This window comes from Mixophyes fleayi, chromosome 5 (assembly GCF_038048845.1).
Source record: "Mixophyes fleayi isolate aMixFle1 chromosome 5, aMixFle1.hap1, whole genome shotgun sequence".
NCBI classification, from domain to species: Eukaryota; Metazoa; Chordata; class Amphibia; order Anura; family Limnodynastidae; genus Mixophyes; species Mixophyes fleayi.
Window position 1 is genome coordinate 125698092 of NC_134406.1, and position 19826 is coordinate 125717917.

General features: G+C 44.0%; 1 protein-coding gene and 1 long non-coding RNA gene across 6 annotated transcripts in view; one reads left to right on the plus strand and one right to left on the minus strand.

Annotated features, from left to right (window-relative positions):
* Positions 1-13935, minus strand: part of TMEM245 (transmembrane protein 245) — a 206281-nt gene extending 192346 nt beyond the window's left edge. For 4 of the 5 annotated variants that reach the window (XM_075212813.1, XM_075212811.1, XM_075212812.1 and 1 more), the window contains exon 1: positions 13235-13935. In XM_075212813.1, coding sequence (XP_075068914.1) covers positions 13235-13852 — 618 coding nt within the window. In that variant the 5' untranslated portion in view covers positions 13853-13935. The remainder of the gene's footprint in view (positions 1-13234) is intronic. The other variant, XM_075212814.1, reaches the window with a different exon arrangement.
* LOC142158644 (uncharacterized) overlaps positions 13877-19826 on the plus strand; it is a 119197-nt gene continuing 113247 nt past the window's right edge. Inside the window, exons 1-2 of the long non-coding RNA XR_012692835.1 lie at positions 13877-14465; positions 14887-14960. This is a non-coding gene — a long non-coding RNA (uncharacterized LOC142158644). The remainder of the gene's footprint in view (positions 14466-14886; positions 14961-19826) is intronic.

Below are 19826 nucleotides of genomic sequence, written 5' to 3' on the forward strand. Positions count from 1 at the left end.
TGTGGTTAGCTGCAGATTCAGTACTATCATGGAATGAGATTGCCGTCACTCACAAAATGGTGGAGCTGCTAATTCACAGATTTGTGTGTTCACTGGAATACACACATGCAGTACTATTACATTTTCTTAGTTTACCTTTATTGTAGTTTAGGGCCTGCGGGTCTTCAAAAAAATCCTCATATGCAAAAGAGGTTACTTTCTAATTTAAATAATTATATGCTGCATTCAAATTAGAATACTGTGACAGGATGGACCGAAAATGCCACTCTGTCTGTGTTGCTGGGAACAGGCTGGGCTTACTTTGCCACCGTTCCCTTTTGTTATTTCGAATACGCCCCTCCTGCCACCACTGAACTCCTTTATGGTGCTTAGAACCACGTTCCTTCTGGGTAACTGTCACTGCTAGTGTACTCCTGTACTTGGGCTGGTAACTCCGGATCTCTTACTATGGATCCGGGTTGCTGTGGGTGGATCCTCCTTGGCCTATCACACTGACCGGAGCTGCAGGTAGCAGGCAGAGCGGTGGTACTGGAAAAGCTTGGGTCCAAACCTCAGAATCAGCCGGAGAACGGATTCGATTTTAGGATCTAATCGGCAGGTCACAGGATTACAGCGATATTGAAGAAGGTGTCAAGCAGGTCTTTGAAACAGAGTGATGTTTTATTGCTCAAGTATCCTGACAAGGACAGTCTCACTGATTTAGGATATCAGTGGTCAGGTCAGATGGAACATCAGAATGATACATTACATGCTCACACAGCTCATCTTTTATACAGTTCTGACATAGGCTATTTTTAGAATCAGGATGTAACCCCGTTTACCAAAACATTGATTTACATACATTGCAAAGTCACTAATATTTATACTTCGCTATAAAATTCTTAAACACCTTGCTGTGATATCCTGCATCTCTGTTTGAGATGCATGAAATGTAGCAGCACGTTTTAAATTAAACCTTCCTGTCTCCAAGTTAAACGTCACACATCAAAAGGCCTGATTAGCATGTGGCCTTTCATCAGACCGTTTGGAATACATATTCACACAGAACAACAAAAGCACTCACAACAAGCCACTTCCCCCAAATCACAAAACACCAAAGGCTTGGTAAACACAGGCTCAGAAATAGGCATCAGAAATAGGCATTTCCTATAGCAAGGTTAGACAAGAGACAAATTTCTTCCCCTGGTCTCAGAAATAACGATTTCCTATCTTACAATATACACTATCAAAAAATAAGTGCAAATGCAATTACATAAATAAGTGCCCTGCGCTATTTGCTTTAAATAAACTTTTTACCAAAAGTTATTTAATAGTGATCCAGTCACAAAATACCCTACCATTAAAATAGGCTTCTCAAAATTTTGTATGCTGCATCCTAAATGGTGCGTGTTAGCAGGGTCCTCTGGAACACATTCTGTATGTACAATTCATCAGAATGTAAGTCTTCTGCTTTATTCCTGTCATATAATTAGAGACCTACCAAGACCTAATTAGTCTTTCAAAACAAAACAGAGATTGCATGCTACAACACTGCTCTCAGTGTCCATCAAGTGAGTAATTAAAAAACAAACATTCTACTTGAGAAATTTAAAGACTGTGACCCTAAAAATGCAGTTCCTTATAGTCAGTGGGTATCTACTGACAGAACAGAGATGGTGAGATGCGCTGGAAATTTGATGAATATCTGGAAACTTTGATCAATAAAATAGAAAAACTTGTCCCTCATTCATTTATTGCTAAGGCACAATCAGAGAAAGTATTTTCACCAGACGAAACGTGTCGCTTGTATAAGCTGCAACATTTGGCCTTTGAAATCTATTCATACGGAGATACTTGGTATACAAATGGAACTTTCTTCTGTGAAATTGTTTCACATCCGGATCCTTTGGAGGTGCACACCGAAGAATCTGTTATATACACACGCCGACTGAGTTACTCCGGCGTTGAAAAGGTAAACCCTTTTTCTATTCCCAATTTGGGTAATGTGCTATGCTGACGAGGAATTTATGTGAACTTTCTCTGGATTTATTCGGTGGTTCTTTTTTATTACTAGCCGCTGTAGCGGTAAGAAGACATACCTATCGAACTCCCAGTAGTTTATATTATTTCAGCCTTAAAGCACAAATAAGAACTTGTGATATATTCACTACAAGATCCGTATGAACAGCTCAAGGAGCTAATTTCAGTGAAGTTACATTGTAATTCGAAGAATACAGAATAAGGACACAGTCTTTTTTTCTATTTTTCAATTAAACATACCTTCTAGATTACTACGAAACGGACAATTTTCATCTTATCAAAAAGCAATTCTCATATCCATCACTTCTACTGAATAAATAATAATTATATATACACACCTCTATATTCAGATCTCTACATTTAATTGATCAATTTGATATGTGTGCCGCTCACCATGCTGTTTTATTATTTCTTCATGCAATTTATGTGAAGACCAATTCCTAATCTTTATTGTCTTATACATATGCCGTATTGTGATATACTCATTATGCGTTATATTTAATATATATTTTTTAATACTGTTTGATATTCATATGAGTGTTTATACTCACTCTTCCAGTTTACGGATGGATATATATATATATATATATATATATATATATATATATATATATATATATATATATATATATATATATATATATATATATATATATACACATACATATACATACATATACATATATACACACACACAAGCTAGATTTTTAAATAAATTTATTATCGGTTATTCTGCGCAATTCATTTGCTTGTTTTGTTTAAGGCACAATCAAAGTTTTAAAAGAAATGATATTCCAGACATTTCTGGAAAACACAATTTTTTTTTAAAGAAGTTCTTTTACAACATTAGAATTAAACACAAAATAACAACGGTGTGAGGATACCGGGTTTAACGTAAACATCTGTGCTGCACAGATGCCCTACCCGATACCTATCCAAGGTTCAAAATCACCCAGGCAAATATCCGAAATAAAACAAATAAGTTTATTTAACAAAATGGTAGCACCAAACAGCAATAAACATATTTGAAAAACTTGAAACAAATGTTGTTTGTTTAAACAGGAGAGATCACGATCCAGACACATTTACATTTAAATACACAATGCAGTCGTCTGTAATTAAACATAGAGCTCTGTCTGTGGGCCTTTCCCTTATGCTAGCACACACAGACCCACAGCTAAACAAAGACAAGAGACCCCCTGGTATGATGTACATCCATACAGGACTGATGGACAATAATCCTTTTGCCTAGGCTGAAAACAATGGACTAGTCTGCAAGATAACAATACATGCTGGCAGACATTTTAACTGCTTTCAAAATAGAAAATATACAAGTCTAAATATGACTGTCACGGGCACTAGGAGTCTTTGCCCAGGATATCACCAGATGACGGACTTACCAGAGTAATATAGTTGGTAATATGGTACTCTGGTAGCAGGGTGACAACGGAACAGGAGAAACAGCAGATGGTGAGAGAATGCTCGAGGAAAGTCTATGACTAGCAGCACTGGTAATGAGTAGATGACTGTACACGAGGAACTAGATGGACAAGGAAACGTGAGGAAAGTCAGTGGTCTGCGTATAGCAAGTTGTACCACTGCTATAGTGAGGAGGAATGTCCAGAAGTAGCGAGGAGGTAGTGAGAGTCAGCGGTCTGCGTATGGCAAGTTGTACTGCTGTCTAGGTTAAGGAATGGAATCCAGGTGAAGGTAGGTAACAGGGAAGTCAGTGGTCTGCGTATAGCAAGTTGTACCACTGCTTATGTGAGAGGATACTTGAAACTGGTGTCACAGGGAACAGGAGTCAGTGGTCTGCATCAGCAAGTTGTACCACTGCAATATATATGTGAGGAGGGGCACGAGGAGATGAATGTAATGCAGATTATACACGGGGCACACAGAACTTGATTCCACGATGATATCCACAATACAATAAGAACTGAGCAGCACTGCTTAAGTATACAAAGTCACAATAACTATCCAGGCAATAGGAAACAAAGTCAATGGTAGCAATGGCCTCAGTGGATAGGAGACTCCGGAGGAGAACACAACTCAGTCCAGATGGATATGCAATACACAAGCAAAGTCAATGAGAAGTATGCATACCGCGGTTCAGGAGAGCAGGCTGTCAGAGAGACGTGCAGGGATACCTGAACGGCTGAAGGCCGGCAGGAGGAGGGACCACTGGAAGGTGGAAGCGGTAATCAGGTTGGTACAGCGCACGGCAGGTAAACCAGCATGAACGAGGCAATACTCAGGAAGCAGTAGTAAGTGGAACTGGAAACAAGAAGAACCCGGGAGAGTTGAGGCGGTCTGACATCCAGTAGTAGAGATGGAAGCAGCGGAGCGCTGACCCGATGAACACAGGAGAGTTGAAGTGAGCAGGAACTCTGTAGAAGCAACGGAGGCAGCGGATAGGAATCAGCTGAGTGCAGACACGATGAACACATGAGAGTTGAAGTGAGCAGGAACTCTGTAGAAGCAACGGAGGCAGCGGATAGGAATCAGCTGGTTGCAGACACAATGAACACAGGAGCGTTGAAGTGGTCTGGAAACCACAATAGAATAAACAGGAATCAGCAGGAGCTGAATACACGAGGAAACACAGGAACACCTTCAGAGGCTCATGGGGAATGAGACTCCAAGATCAGGCAACCAGGTAATGATCACAGGTGGTTTAAATAGGGAGGGTTGCCTGATCATCCAATCAATAAAAAGCAACAGGTACTGAAGGCTTGAAAGGGCTGCACATGCGCAGACCCTCAGGATGGCGGACGGCCATAGTTCCTGAATACACGGGAAGTAGCACTCACAGTCCGGTGAGTGACAATGACTGAGAAATATGGGGAACCAGAGGGCTAGAAAAAGTATGTTTTTATAGTCCGCAGGTTGTGAGAAACGAGGTGCAGACAGGTTGAGGTGATATTAATACCTCGTTTCCCCACACACGGGAAAAGATAAAAAAAAAATCTATTTTAGTGTAATGATAACTTCTGATACAGAACACCATCACTCTAAAACAGATAGCAGAGGACTGACTTACCACAGTGCTGGCTCAGCAAGAATGAACATACACCAACCTGCCTTGAATAACATCACCTTTTGAGAATGCCGAGAGTTACTACTGTTTCAGAAATTACAGAAAAGCAATCAAGAGGGGCAAGTGGGCCTAATAGGGGTAATTGTTATGAGAAATTTGATGGTTGTGTTCAAAATGCCAAAAGGGAAACACCTAGTGTGCAAAATTATAACTAATTACTTTTCATTTTTAAAAAGAAAATTTTAATTAAATATTAAAAACTCATAGAATCAAAAACGGACATTTCCGCATCTTTTAAGTGTCAAAAAAAGCTTGATGCATAGACCCCTTAGTCTACTTTAAAGTCTCGTTCAACGATTTGATTGGTTTTGAAACAATAATCGTTCATTGTTGCAGCGTACACACTAATGTGATATTGGGCCAACCGGTCGTTTATCACCTGATTGACCCGATAATCAGCTGAAAAAAACTGTAGTGTGTACCCAGTGTTAGGCTGATGTCAAATCTATAACAATGATCAGCTTTTTACAAAGAAAGCACAGATCATCCTCTGTGATACACAGGAGTGAATGGAAAACACAGCTTTCCTGTCACAAAACCCCCACTATATTCCATTACACTCTTATGACACCAGCCTAACTTAGTGAAACCTGGAACAATTATATGTATTTACATTATCACACATGGACACCTATTGTTCCCATGATGCCAATTCAGTACTTATTTTCCCATCAGACTACTAATGCTCAAAAACAGAAAGAGAAGGAAAACATTCCTATAGTGTATTTCCTTATCAACATATAGGATGTATAAGGTAGTTTTTATGACCTCAATAAATTTCTGATTGTTAGAGGGAGATTCAGTGAGATGTGTGTATGTTAGGGGGAAATTCAGTGAGGCATGTCTGGAACAGTCCACGTAGACACATGTCGATGTTGAAGCTGCAATCTCCACCAATTTTTCCTCACACTCCATAGAGATTGTAATCAATCTCCCCTTTAATTAAAAAATTGTAGGCACCACACTAATCTGCTATAAATAGCTCAAACAACTTTGCACTTGCTTCTTCCTGTATTAGGTGGTTTATGGTATATCAAGGTTCAAGTTCTGACAGCATAGGCTTCTGTTTGACAACAGCTATTTCATGTAATCTCCAAATATTTACAAAATGTCACATTGCATTAGCTGTGCAACCCAACTCAATAGTAAATCACTTAGTAGGCTGTACTGCTCTATAAGTGAGGTTTTGCAATTTCATTAAAGGCTACAAATACCACTACTAACACCACTACTAAAAATAAATATGGTCTACTACTGCTCTAGTGGATAGGTATCTCACTCACAAACAAATTGATGCATTTATTTTATTGGACCATAAGTTCAATTAAATTTCCATATAGTTGGCAACAGTGTAAAATAATTTCTTAAAACACATTTCTCCTTGGCGGATGAACCTGAACATTTTGCAAATTCTAGGACAAATCTTTAAAAGCTGGCATGCAGTGCATTGCAGTTCAAAAGTCTCCTTGAGCTGCGAGTTTCATATTTCAGGGACTATTTATCAAGTATGCATTTGCTTTAAATCAGGCCTGTCCAACCTGTGGCCCTCCAGGTGTTGTGAAACTACAAGCCCCAGCATGCTTTGCCAATAGACAACCTGTTGATAGCTGGAAGGGCTTGCTGGGACTTGTAGTTTCACAGCATCTGGAGGGCCGCAGGTTGGACAGGCCTGCTTTAAATCATGCAGAAACAACTGCTTCTGCGTGATAAAGGCAAATATTAGTATCAAGGTTATCTAATAATAGTTTAAAGTAGGAGATATCTCTGCTATAACCAAATGCTAAGTACCAGCATCCTCATAATTATCTATGAGAACTAGGAACTGGAGTCAATTTAACAAGCTCCAAAATGTTTAGGTTTCAGAGCTTGTAGCGAATGCCACAGTTGAAGTCTATGCGCACTATACCACACATGCAAGTTATTGGTGCATGTCCAGTTAGGTCAGTTAGGGTCTATGCATCAAGCTAATTTTCACTTAAAAGATGCTGTTTCCACATCTTTTAAGCATATTTGCTATGCATTAACTGCCCAAAGTAGGAGATTTCACAGAAATCTCTCCGTTTAGGCTAATAACACGCAGCATTGCAGTGCCCAGTTTAATATGGTGATTGCAATGTTCTGCAATGCATCAAGCTTTGCTAAGCTTCGCATTGCACAGACAGGTAACGCCAGCTCAAGATGACGTTACCCGTCATTTCCTATGGGACTCTGCTGAAGTTTCTCTGACTTTGCAGAATCCCTTATATGGTTAGTGCTGTGCGCATGCGAACAGCACTTCTGTCACCGGCAGCGCCAAGCAGGAAAATGAGATCACAGGAGAGGGGTCACTTCTCCCAGAGTAGCCCCGGCATGATGCATCTTAGCAGTACATAAATATGCATCACTGCGATCTTCAGAGATGCATATTTAGTTGCACTGCATCAAATTGATGCATAGACCCCAGAATGAGAAAGCTTTTTCATTCTCATTGGAATTTTCTTTGCAGATCAAAATCTAATAGGAGGGGCTATCCCAGCATGATCAGGATCATAAATGGATCCAAAAATGCATGTCTCCATGCTGTGATCAGTGGCTATAAGAGATACATCTTTACGGGCCAAAATGCACGTTTACATAAATAGGCAGGATACTACTGTATCAAATGGCAGGGCCGTAACGAGGGTGGTGCGGGCGGTGCCGTCGCCCAGGGCGCAAGGCCAAGGGGGCGCAGCAGCCGCCCAGTACCTGCCTCCATAGAGAGATATATCAACTTACAAGAGTCTGATGTCTTCTGGGCATAAGTCCCGCAGTGGAACGCATGTGCGTTCCAAATGCCGAACTTCCTGTCTGTGGAACGCATATGCGCTCCACTGCGGGACTTATGCACAGAAGCATCACACTCTTGTAAGTGATGTGAGCAGTTTTTCTTGGGCCTCCTCAGTTTCCTTTACTTACGGTCTCTTATTGGTCCCAGCAGTCACACACCGCATTGTCTGTACAGTAAAGGCTGGCTGCTGAGATACAGAAGAGCCCTGGGAAAATGTGTGCAGTTCCGAGGACTCCGCTAAGGGATAGCTGCGCTACTGTGATGTAATATTCATTATGAGTGCAAGTAGCTGGTATGTACTATACAGCGCCTGCCTATCCTGCTGGTAATGAGCTGTAGTGACAGTGTATAGTGGTTCATTAGTATCTCCAGAGGAAGTGTCCCGGGGAGGATGGAGGGGGGGGGGCTGTTGTCCAGCTGTTTGCCCTTGTGACCATGAGATTTTCACTTTGAAGTTATACTAGTAGCATTGCTAAAGACCCACTTATGTAACTGACCCCTTCCCCTGTACCAAATTCTGCCTTGGCTTTCCACCCCAAACCTCTACTTCTGAGAACACTTCTAAAATTAAATAACACATATAATGCTTATACACACACAGGATTTGCCCATGATGGCTGCATTTTTGCATCATGATGGTGGTCACTCTCCGTTATATAGGTCCCTCTATGTCTCTTATCCGCTTGATCGTGATTTCATTCTCCTCCACTTCACATTGTTATTGCTCTGCCACTGCTCTTCTCCTTTTACATTGTCCACATTGCTTTCATTGGTTGCACTGCTTTGTCTCCGCTTCTAATTTGATCTGTTCCACTTCGGACTCCCTACTGCTGCCCTCCTCTCTGTACTTCTCCCCCTCACCTCCCCGCTTCCTCCAGCATTCTCTTATTCCCCTGTCTGTCATCATGCCGCCTCGCTCCTTTCCTATACCCATCCTCTCCCCCAGCCCCCGTCAAGGGCCCATATCTCTCTATCCTATCTCTCACCCCCCCTCGCTCCATCAACCCTGACAATCTCATCCATATCTCCTCTTCTTCGTCCCTCTCTTTTTCGTGTGCCCTCTGGAACTCCAGGTCTGTCCGTAACAAACTGTCCTCCATTCACGACCTCTTCATCTCTAACTCTCTTAATCTTCTTGCCATAACTGAAACCTGGCTCACTTCTTCTGATACTGCCTCCCCTGCCGCTCTCTCCTATGGGGGCCTCTCTTTCACCCACTCCACCAGACCGGACGAGCGTCCAGGAGGGGGAGTGGGCCTCCTCCTATCCCCTAACTGCACTTTTCGGGTCATACCCACTCTACCTTCCCTCTCCTTCTTTGAAGTCCACTCCATTCGGCTCTTCTCCCCCATCCACCTCCGTGTCTCCGTCATCTACCGTCCCCCTGGCCCTACCTCTCTTTTTCTCGACAACTTCGCCGCCTGGCTCCCCCACTATCTTTCCTCTGAGCTGCCCTCCATTATACTGGGTGACTTTAACATCCCTGTTGACAACTGTTCTGACCCTGCCACCATCAAACTTCTCACTCTTTCCTCCTCCCTTGGCCTCACTCAGTGGACCTCCTCCCCTACCCACTGTCTTGGTCACTCCCTCGACCTTGTCTTCTCTCACCTCTGTGATCTCTCCGACTTCTCCAACTCTCCCTTCCCACTATCCGACCACCATCTCCTCTCCTTCTCTCTGTCCTCCTCCCCTTCTCCCACCTCGCCTAAAGCCACCCTCACCAGGCGCAACCTTGACGCTATTGACCCCATCTCCTTCTCTGCCTCTCTTGAAACTCTCCTATCACCCCTTCCCTCTCTGGCCTGCCCTGATCAGGCGTCCTCTCTCTACAATCAATCCCTCACTACTGCCCTGGACACCGTTGCCCCGGCCTCTTCTATCCGCCATCGTCGCTTTACTCCCCAACCCTGGCACTCCAAACTCACCCGCACCCTCCAAAAGTGCTCTAACACAGCTGAACGCCTCTGGAGGAAATCTCGTTCCCTGGCTGACTTCCTTCACTTCAAATTCATCCTCTCCTCTTTCTGCTCTGCCCGTCGCTAAACAATCCTCCTTCAAGTTGCTCATCTCTTCTCAGTCCTCCAACCCCCGCCGCCTCTTTGCCACATTCAACTCCCTCCTCTCCCCCCCCGTCCCACTGTCCCGCCTTCCCTCTCGGCGTCTGACTTCGCCTCCCTTTTCTCCTCCAAAATTGAAGCCATCAGACGTAACATCTCCTCCTCCCACCCCTCTCCCCCCATCCCCACCGCTTCACCTCCCGCCATCAACCAGCTGTGGTCCTCCTTCATCCCCACATCAGGTGAAGAAGTTCGCTCCCTTATTCTTTCCTCTCCACCCTCTACCTGTCCTCTTGATCCCATCCCCTCCCACCTCCTTCGCTCTCTCTCTCCTACTGCCTGCTCCTACCTCGCACACCTCTTCAACCTATCACTCTCCTCTGGCGTTGTCCCATCCTCATTCAAACACGCTCTTATCTCCCCTATCCTTAAGAAACCCAATCTCGACCCTACCTCTCTTGCTAACTACCGCCCTATCTCTCTTCTCCCATATGCCTCCAAGTTACTTGAGTGGATTGTCTGCAGCCGCCTCACCAGACACCTCTCCGACAACTCCCTCCTTGACCCTCTCCAATCCGGCTACCGCCCCCTCCACTCCACTGAAACAGCCCTGGCTTAAGTTACCGATGATCTCCTATCAGCCAAATCCAAGGGTCACTACTCCATACTCATCCTCCTTGACCTCTCCGCGGCCTTCGACACCGTGGACCACCCCCTCCTACTGCAAACTCTTCTCTCACTCTGCCTCTCTGGCTCTGTCCATGCCTGGTTCACCTCATACCTTGCTAATCGCTCCTTCTCCGTATCCAAGTCTGGTTCTTCCTCCACCCCCTCCCCTCTCCCTGTTGGAGTCCCTCAGGGCTCTGTTCTTGGCCCTTTACTCTTTTCGCTCTATACTTCCTCCCTTGGGGCTCTCATCTCCTCTTTCGGTCTTCAGTATCACCTATATGCTGATGATATTCAACTCTACATCTCTTATCCTGATCTTTCCTCCTCCCTTCTCTCTTGTGTAACTGACTGCCTCTCAGCCATCTCATCCTGGATGTTCTCTCGCTTTCTTAAAATTAACATCTCCAAAACCGGTCATTGTCTTTCCCCCACCCAGGCTCCCTTCCCACCATGACCTCTCTATCGTTGTTAACAACTCCACTATCTCCTCTGTCACCCAACTCCGCTGCCTAGGTGTCACTCTCAACTCCTCTCTCTCTTTTGCCCCCCACATTCAATCCCTTGCCCAAGCCTGTCGCTTCCAACTCCGTAACATTGCCCGCATTCGTCCCTTCCTCTCTCAAGATGGCACCAAAACTATCATCCATGCTCTCATCATCTCCCGTCTCGACTACTGCAACCTCCTCCTTACTGGCCTCCCCTGCTCCCACCTTGCCCCCCTCCGCTCTATGCTCAATGCGGCTGCGAGACTCATCTTCCTCTCACGCAGCTCCTCCTCTGCCTCCCCTCTCTGTCTTTCCTTACACTGGCTCCCCTTCCCCTACAGAATCCTTTTCAAACTCCTTACCACCACTTACAAGGCTCTCTCTCAGTCTACTGCCCCTTACATCTCTAACCTCCTCTCCATTCACACTCCCGCCCGCTCCCTGCGCTCGGCCAATGATTGCCGCCTCTCCTCCACTCTGATCACCTCTTCCCACTCTAAAATCCAAGACTTTTCCCGTGCTGCCCCCCTTCACTGGAACGACCTCCCTCGCTCCATTCGTCTCTCACCCAATCTGTGCTCCTTCAAGCGGGCACATAAAACTCACCTGTTCCTTAGGGCCTACCAACCATCCACTTAACCTCTCACCTCTTCTGGTTCTCCCCTGCCCCCTTTCTCTCTCCCCATTGCTTCACTGGGTCCCTTTTGTGCCTGACTTTGTTTACCCTCCCTTAGGATGTAAGCTCGAATGAGCAGGGCCCTCTTCCCTCCTGTCTCCATACCTGTTCTTCTGCTCCGTCTCTACTGTATCTGCCTGCCTGGAGTTTCTGAAGTACTGGTACTTTGTGTTTATTGTTCTGTACTGTTTTACCCTGTATAGTCTACTGTTTGTACCATGTACGGCGCTGCGGAAACCTTGTGGCGCCTTACAAATAAACGATAATAATAATAATAATTATCAACCACTTTGTGTATCTCTCTCCCTCCCTTGAAAACAAATATCACAACCAACATAATACAACACAGCACTGTGGTTATTTATATAAAAATATTTCCTTTCAAAGCCAAACTATATCTTTAACCTATTCATAGCAGAAACTGCCCTTTGCCTTAACCATGTCAGGTCATCCTTCTGCCTAGGCTAAAACCGTTCTTCAGGGTTCACTTTTCTGCCACAAAAAATAAAAATGTTTAGTCTTGAATTGGAGTGGCCATAACAAAATCTGAACTGTACCTGTGTAGTTGGACAGGAACAACATTACAATAGATCACAATGAATTTCACACTATAATTATTAAAATGACAATAGTTTATCTGTCAAACTTACACTCTTTATAATGTGTGTGTGTACATATTGTGTACAGTGCAAGTATTTACAAATGTCTTTAATTTTTTGGTAGGTCAATATCCCTGGCCCTTTGAGAATCTGGTAATGTCTTACTGTGAAAAGATGTTTGATTTCAAGATCAGGGCCGAATTAAGTATATGTGAACCCCCCCTTAAATTCATGCCCACTACAGTTTATGTAAAATAAATATACTGTATACTTTGTCCTCTACATAAAACAACTAAACTTATGAATTTCTTCCGCAGCGCTGTACAGAGAACTCATTTACATCACTCCCTGCCCCATTGGGGCTTACAGTCTGAATTCCTTAACACACAGTTTTGCTGTTCTTATTTGAGTATTAAGTGCATAAAATATTAGAATACCAATCACTATATATTTTTTGCATACTTTAAATGGTCATATAAGAATTCTTTCAGTAAAGTGCTAACCACACCCACACATTAGGTTGACCACACCCACTTGTCAACTGCCACTCCCACTTTAGATGGGGGGCGTCGGTGCCCTGTCTCGCCCAGGGCACTAAAATGTCTAGTTACGGCACTGTCAAATGGAATGTGTATAGTGTAAACTCCGAAAATTTCAGTGCAGCCGTTCTAATGTGCCAGCTGTTTTATATTTAAGATATGGACCAAATCACAAGTTATTTACTGTATACAGTTCAACGTTCATGAGCAGTTAATGTAATGCGAGCGGCGGAGACATAAATTTGTGACAGAATGTAATATGCTCTCCAATGTCTCCTCACCCATAGTGTGCTGAAGTAGTCCAGAGCACCGCAGATCAGGAAGCACAGGTGTCCCAGCAGCTCCCGAACCCCCAAATAGCTTCCGGTCCAGTACAGCAGATAAACGAACGGCGCTCCGGCCAACACTGGCAGCAGGACACGCAGCCTACGTGACACTATCCCCCCAAGGGCCTCCAGACTGTGGTTGGCAAAACTGATCGGTAGCAGGAGTGTGGCCAGGGCGATGGGAGAACCCCGTCGCTGGAGCCCGCAGAGCCAACGGCGGCATACGGCTGTTAGCGAGTGTTTGAAGGGGTGAAGGAAGGTGCCACATAACGCGGCCCAAAGGAGCGGCCGCAGAAAGGCCTCTAAAATAAAATAGACCAGCACAGACGCCGCGCAGCAGCCAGCTGCAAACAACAGTGCTCCGGTGTTGTAGAAAGCCTGCTTTATGTTCCGATCAAAGCGGAGCGGCAGGCCCGGAGGGAGCGGTAGGAAGCCAGGCTGGCAGCGAAAGGTGTGCTTAGGTGGTTGCTTGGATCCAGGAGTTTCAAATAGCGGTGCATTGTCTTGCTGCAGGGGAGTGCCAGGTCTGCAGGAGCTAGTGTTACTTTGGTCCAACTCCTCGTTATCGGCCATATCTGAAAGTACACAACTAAGACAACCCTTCCACTGTGTTCATTATGTGCCACTCCTCCTCGATCCCGTGTGCACAGCCACTCCCAGTGTGTACAGCCACTCCCAGTGTGTACAGAGAGCAAACCCTGGAGCCAGGTTCAGTACGGAAGAATGGAACTTCTGTTGTTTCCCATCTTCTTTTCAAATAACTAGTCAGACTCAGGGGGCATGTTTATTGTTGCAAATATAAAATCCCTGGCTCTAGCAGAGGAGGTTAGAGGGCCTGATCAGCCAATAGGCTGACCAGGCTGCAGCCTGGGGCGCTGGAGCCTGGGGGGCGCAGCGGCACGGAGATTAATTTTTTTTCACTGCCATTTTTTTTTTAATTTAGGCAGCGCCGTGCCTGCATCATCAGGACCGCCCCTGGTGTAAAGGGGGCAGCCCGACTGTCACTACTACATGACAGGCAGTCTGGCAGCGATCGCTGCTAGCTGCCTGTCAGGATGGCCGCGGGAGCTTCTTACTGTGGTCACGTGAGATCAGGAATTCCGCATCTCACATCTCTCCGCATTCCGCTGCCAGACTGCCTGTCATGTATAGCGCTGGAGAGAAGACTGCTGTGCAGGAAGAACAGGTAAGTCCTTATGTCTGGGGGCGGAGGGGCTGGTAACAATGCTAAAGGGGGCAGGTGAAGAGGCTAATGGGGCAGATAACAATGCTAAGGGGGCAGGTGAAGAGGCTAATGGGGCAGATAATGCTAAGGGGGCAGGTGAAGAGGTGGGGCATAATCTTTGTATTATGTGGCGATTATGAGGATGGTCTCTGTGGTTCTAGGGTCATTAGAATGCTAAATATTAGTCAGGTGGGGCTGATAGAGGTTTATATTTGATTATAGCTCTTTGACAACAATTTTCATATGTTTTATTGCCTACATATGCCTGTGCTATGGGGTAGTTTTATCTGGCCATAATGGACTGTTGTGTTTTGGAGCCTAATCATTCAGGATTTGTTGACATTTAGCATTATAATACAATTGCTGCATATTTTCAAAACAGGACCCAGACTTTCCAGAAGCCAGCTAGAAGACAACAAAGCTGCAAGAACAGGGAACATAGAAGAGCAAGAACAGGTAAGAGAATGTACTGTCTAAATTTGAATGCTGGCGAATTCTCCTGAATATACATATTCAGGAGTATTCCTATACGCCTATATTGGGGGGGGAGGGGGAGGGGGCGCTGCGGCGGTAATAGCCTAGGGCGGCTGGTACCCTTGATCGGGCCCTGGGCCTGATTCATTATGGAACTTAGGCAAGAAATTTCTTACTCATAGTTGCCTACTCTCCCAGAATGTCTGGGAGACTCCCGAATTTTTGGGAGTTCTCCCTGACTCCCGAGAGAGCAGGCAAAAATCCCGGAACCAGCATCTCCCCGTTGTTGTAAATGGAGGGGGCGGAGCTAACTGCGGCATTGTGGGCCCCACCCCCTGCTACGATTGGCCATAATGTCCTAAGATTGACAGGGGCGGAGCCAACGGCGCATCACGTGTGGCCACGCCCCCTCGACGGACCCCCTTCCAGACAGCTGGTCTCAAAAGTAGGTAAGTATGTTCTTACTTAAGTCTCCTGGGCAAAACCATGTTAAAATGCAAGGGGTGAAAATTTGTTTTATATTTTGCACATAAGTTAAATACTGTCTGTTTTTTTTTTATGTAGCACACAAATATGAACTTAACATTTCAGTGTACAAATAAGCTATCAAGTATTTGTGTGCTACATGAAAAAACAGCCAGTATTTAACTTATGTGCTAAATAAAAAAACTAATCTTCACCCCTTGCATTTTAACATGGTTTTGTCCAGGAGACTTAAAGTAAGAAATTTCTTACCTAAGTTCCTTAATGATTCCCAGAGAGGCTATGAAGGAACCGAATAGAAACAAGATTTCCTGCAGCCGTAAAAAAGCCTGTGTTCTCTTGAAAAACAACCCACCACAAATTACAGTACTGGAGATCAAATTGCCAAACTACTGTGTATAAAAGAGTTCATGAAAATGTTTATAAAATATGTATTCTCTTATTAATGGCAGCTAATGTCAGTGTACAATTCCTAAAGCTGCTGTAATATGGCAGCTTTAGGAATTGGACCAGTGGTGTGGGATTCATACAAATTAACAACTAGTTCTTTGTCGTAATGCCCCTTTTAAGTATACAAAAATGTGTTTTGCCCCTCAAAACACTGTGCCATGCTGCCTTTGCTGCCCCTGAGAAATGTGATTTGGCTAAGCTTACGCCATCTTGTTGCCTTATAGCCATTTTGTTCTGTTATAGCTTAAAGACAGATTAGATGCACCTGTTTTGTAGGAGTAATTCATTATTTGATACGTGGTATATCAGGTTCTGGGCGCTAGAAGGTATAGCATGTGTGACAAAATGAATGGCTCATTTTGTCACACATGCTATACCTTCTAGCGCCCAGAGCCTGATATACCACGTATCAATCCCTTTTTGGGAGGGTAGGGATTCCCTCCTGTCCACTTGCAGATTCTACTTTTTGGCTGCTTTGTACACATATAGATAGCGCAACCCACCCTTTTTTTTTATTTCTACTGTAATTCATTATTTGCAAAACTATGCTTATAACCTTGGACTTAGCAGACAGGAGATAAGCCAACCCCCCCTTGGGGAGTTTTCCTGTGTGATAATGAGAGAATGTATTAACATCTGTGTAAAGGGAGCATGAGTGGTTAAAACCTTTTGGGGCGTAGTTTTCTGTAATACGTGATTTTTGCTATATAGATAGGGACTTGTAACTAATAAAGCAGAGTTTATTGTACACTCAAACCATGCAGTGTATTTAATTCTCTCCAGCTGATGAGCTTATAACTGATAGACTGACACTTACAGGTGAACAATCTGATTTAGATTTGACACCCCTCAAAACACTCTGCCATGCTGCCTTTGCTGCCAATTCACACTCTGCCATGCTGCCTTTGCTCCCCCCTTCACACTCTACCAGGCTGCCTTTGCTTCCGTTCCTTCACTTACTTTTTCTATCGGCTTCTTTCTTCTCTTCTTGTCTTCTGTCTTCTTGCTTGCCGTCGACTGTTCTCTGCGCCGCTCCTCACTGACGTCACGTCCGACATTCAGTGCGGACGGAGCAGGGAGGAGGAGTGCCGACGCCGCGGACAGGTGAGGTTATTTTTGGTTTTTTTCAAGGAGCCTGCTCCCCCACCAACGAACTGGGTGGACTCGGCTTATAATCACCGATTCGCCAAACCGAGCCTAAAATTAGATATCGGTTCTAGGCGAACCGATGAGAACCGGCTGAATCCCACCACTGAATTGGACCCCTCAAAACAAGGCTGAAGTTAGCTTCTTATTCATGCTCCAGTTTCTTATTCAGAAAACTTTATTTTTAAAGGATTAAATCAAGTTGGATCACTGATTTCACATTAGATCAAGACTAAAGGCAGGGACGGATCTAGACTTTTTAGGGAGGGCGGCTTGTAGATTAATTTTGACCCTTCTCCACTCATGGCCTATCCCCTCTCCAGGCTCCTCCCCTCTCCAGACTCCTCCCCTACTCCAGTCCCAACTCTTTATGCGCTGTACCTTACAACACTGTCTCCCAAATTAATGTATTTTAAAATACAAGTTGGTCAGGTTTGTTCTTTGCTTTATTTAAGTAAAACACTAGCTATAAAAGCACAACAGTAAAAGCAACAAATAACATGTCTTCACCATCATCACACTGCTCCCATTTCATCACACTGCTGCCCCCCTTCATCACACTGCTGCCCCCCTTCATCACACTGCTGCTTCAATTTCACCACACTGCTGCCCCCTTCATCACACTGCTCTCATTTCATCACATTGCTCCCATTTCAACACACTGCACCCCCTTAATCACTCTGCTGCCCATTTCATCACACTGCTGCCCATTTCATCACACTGCTGCCCATTTTATCACACTGCTACCCATTTCATTACTCTGCTCCCATTTCATCACACTGCTGCCCCCTTCATCACACTGCTGCCCTCTTCATCACACTATTGGCCCCTTCATTACACTGCTCCCCCTTCACTACACCTCACCCCCATTTCATCACACTGCTGCCCTCTTCATCACACTGCTGGCCCCTTCATAACATTGCTCCCCCTTCACTACACCTCGCCCCCATTTCATCACACTGCGTCCCCATTTCATCACACTGCTGCCCCCCTTCATCACACTGCTGCCCCCCTTCATCACACTGTTCCCATTTCATTACACTGCTGGCCCCTTTATTACACTGCTCCCCTTTCACTACACCTCGCCCCCATTTCATTACACTGCTGCCCTCTTCATCACACTGCTGCCCTCTTCATCACACTGCTGGCCCCTTCATTACACTGCTCCCCCTTCACTACACCTCATCCCCATTTCATCACACTGCTGCCCCCCTTCATCACACTGCTGCCCCCTTCATCACACTGCTGCCCCCTTCATCACACTGTGCCCCCTTCATCACAATGCTCCCATTTCATCACACTGCTCCCTCATTTCATCACACTGCTCCCCCATTTCATCACACTGTTGCCACCATTTCATCACACTGCACCCCCATTTCATTACACTGCTCCAATTTTGATCACACTACGCCATCTTCATCACATTGCGCCATCTTCATCACACTGTTCCATATTCAGTGAGGAGAGTGCAGGTAGCGTAAGCGAAGCACTGTTCCATCGCACTAGAGGCAGCAGTGTCTTGTAGTAATTTACCCATGCAGGGTCAGCTGTGTGTGTGTGTGTGTAGGTTGGTCCAATGAAAACATAACTATTTGCCAATAAATTAAAACCTTTAAAAACAGATGGGACTGTATTTCTTCATTTAAATTTAAAAGTAAATGTATTCAATAAATCCTTTGTGTTTCTAATTGAAGAGGTGTAGTATTTAAATTGCTCCTTCATATTATTGTATTGTTACATTGTTAATGTAGTACAGTACAATGATTGGAACTTTTTCTTTGAAACTAGACAAGATCTAGTTTTAACACTGGACATTCTGATGTAAATATTAAAAAACAAATGAATGTATATTCTAAAAAATACATATCAAACACAAATATAGCTATAGCTATAGCTCTTGTTTGGAAAATGACTTGGCTAAAAAATCCCATGGGGGTTTGATATTCAGAATTAATTAATCTTGATCATTTATTTATATAGCGCCACCAATTTCACAGTGCTGTACAGAGAATATTTACCATTCACATCAGTCCCTGCCCCACACACACCCCACACTAGTGTTAATTTTCGTTAGCAGCCAATTAACCTACCAGTATGTTTTTGGAGTGTGGGAGGAAACCGGAGTACCCGGAGGAACCCCACGCAAACATTGGGAGAAACTCCAAACAAATAAGGCTTGTTCAGGAATCGACCCTAGTGCTGTGAGGCAGAAGTGCTAACCCCTTAGCCACCGTGCTGCCCACCCTGGAATATCTAGAATAATGGATTGCTGCAGTCAACATTAACTCAATTGAAATGATGGGAAAATAAATAAATATATATATATTATACATATACACACACATATAGATATATATAGATATATATATATATATCTGAGCATTATATATATATATATATATATATATATATATATATATATATATATATATGTATATACATATTGTCGAAGTAATAATTAACAAAAACCCTATATTACCAATTAGTTCAATAGAATGAACCAATGAACTTGAATTTTGTGTTTGTGCTTTTAAGAAAACGGAAAAACACATATTACATAACAAGAGACATGGTTTTAGTAAATTTCCATTATTGCACAATTCATGAACAAAATATTGTTTCTGTATTCTTGTTTAAAGTATGATTTGAGTTGTATACAAATATTGCGAAAGCCAAACCAATCCGAGAACATCAGTGCTAACAGAAATATATACTCCCATTCAATTAATTATAGTCACATGAAAAAGTACTTTTTTATGTGTATATAAA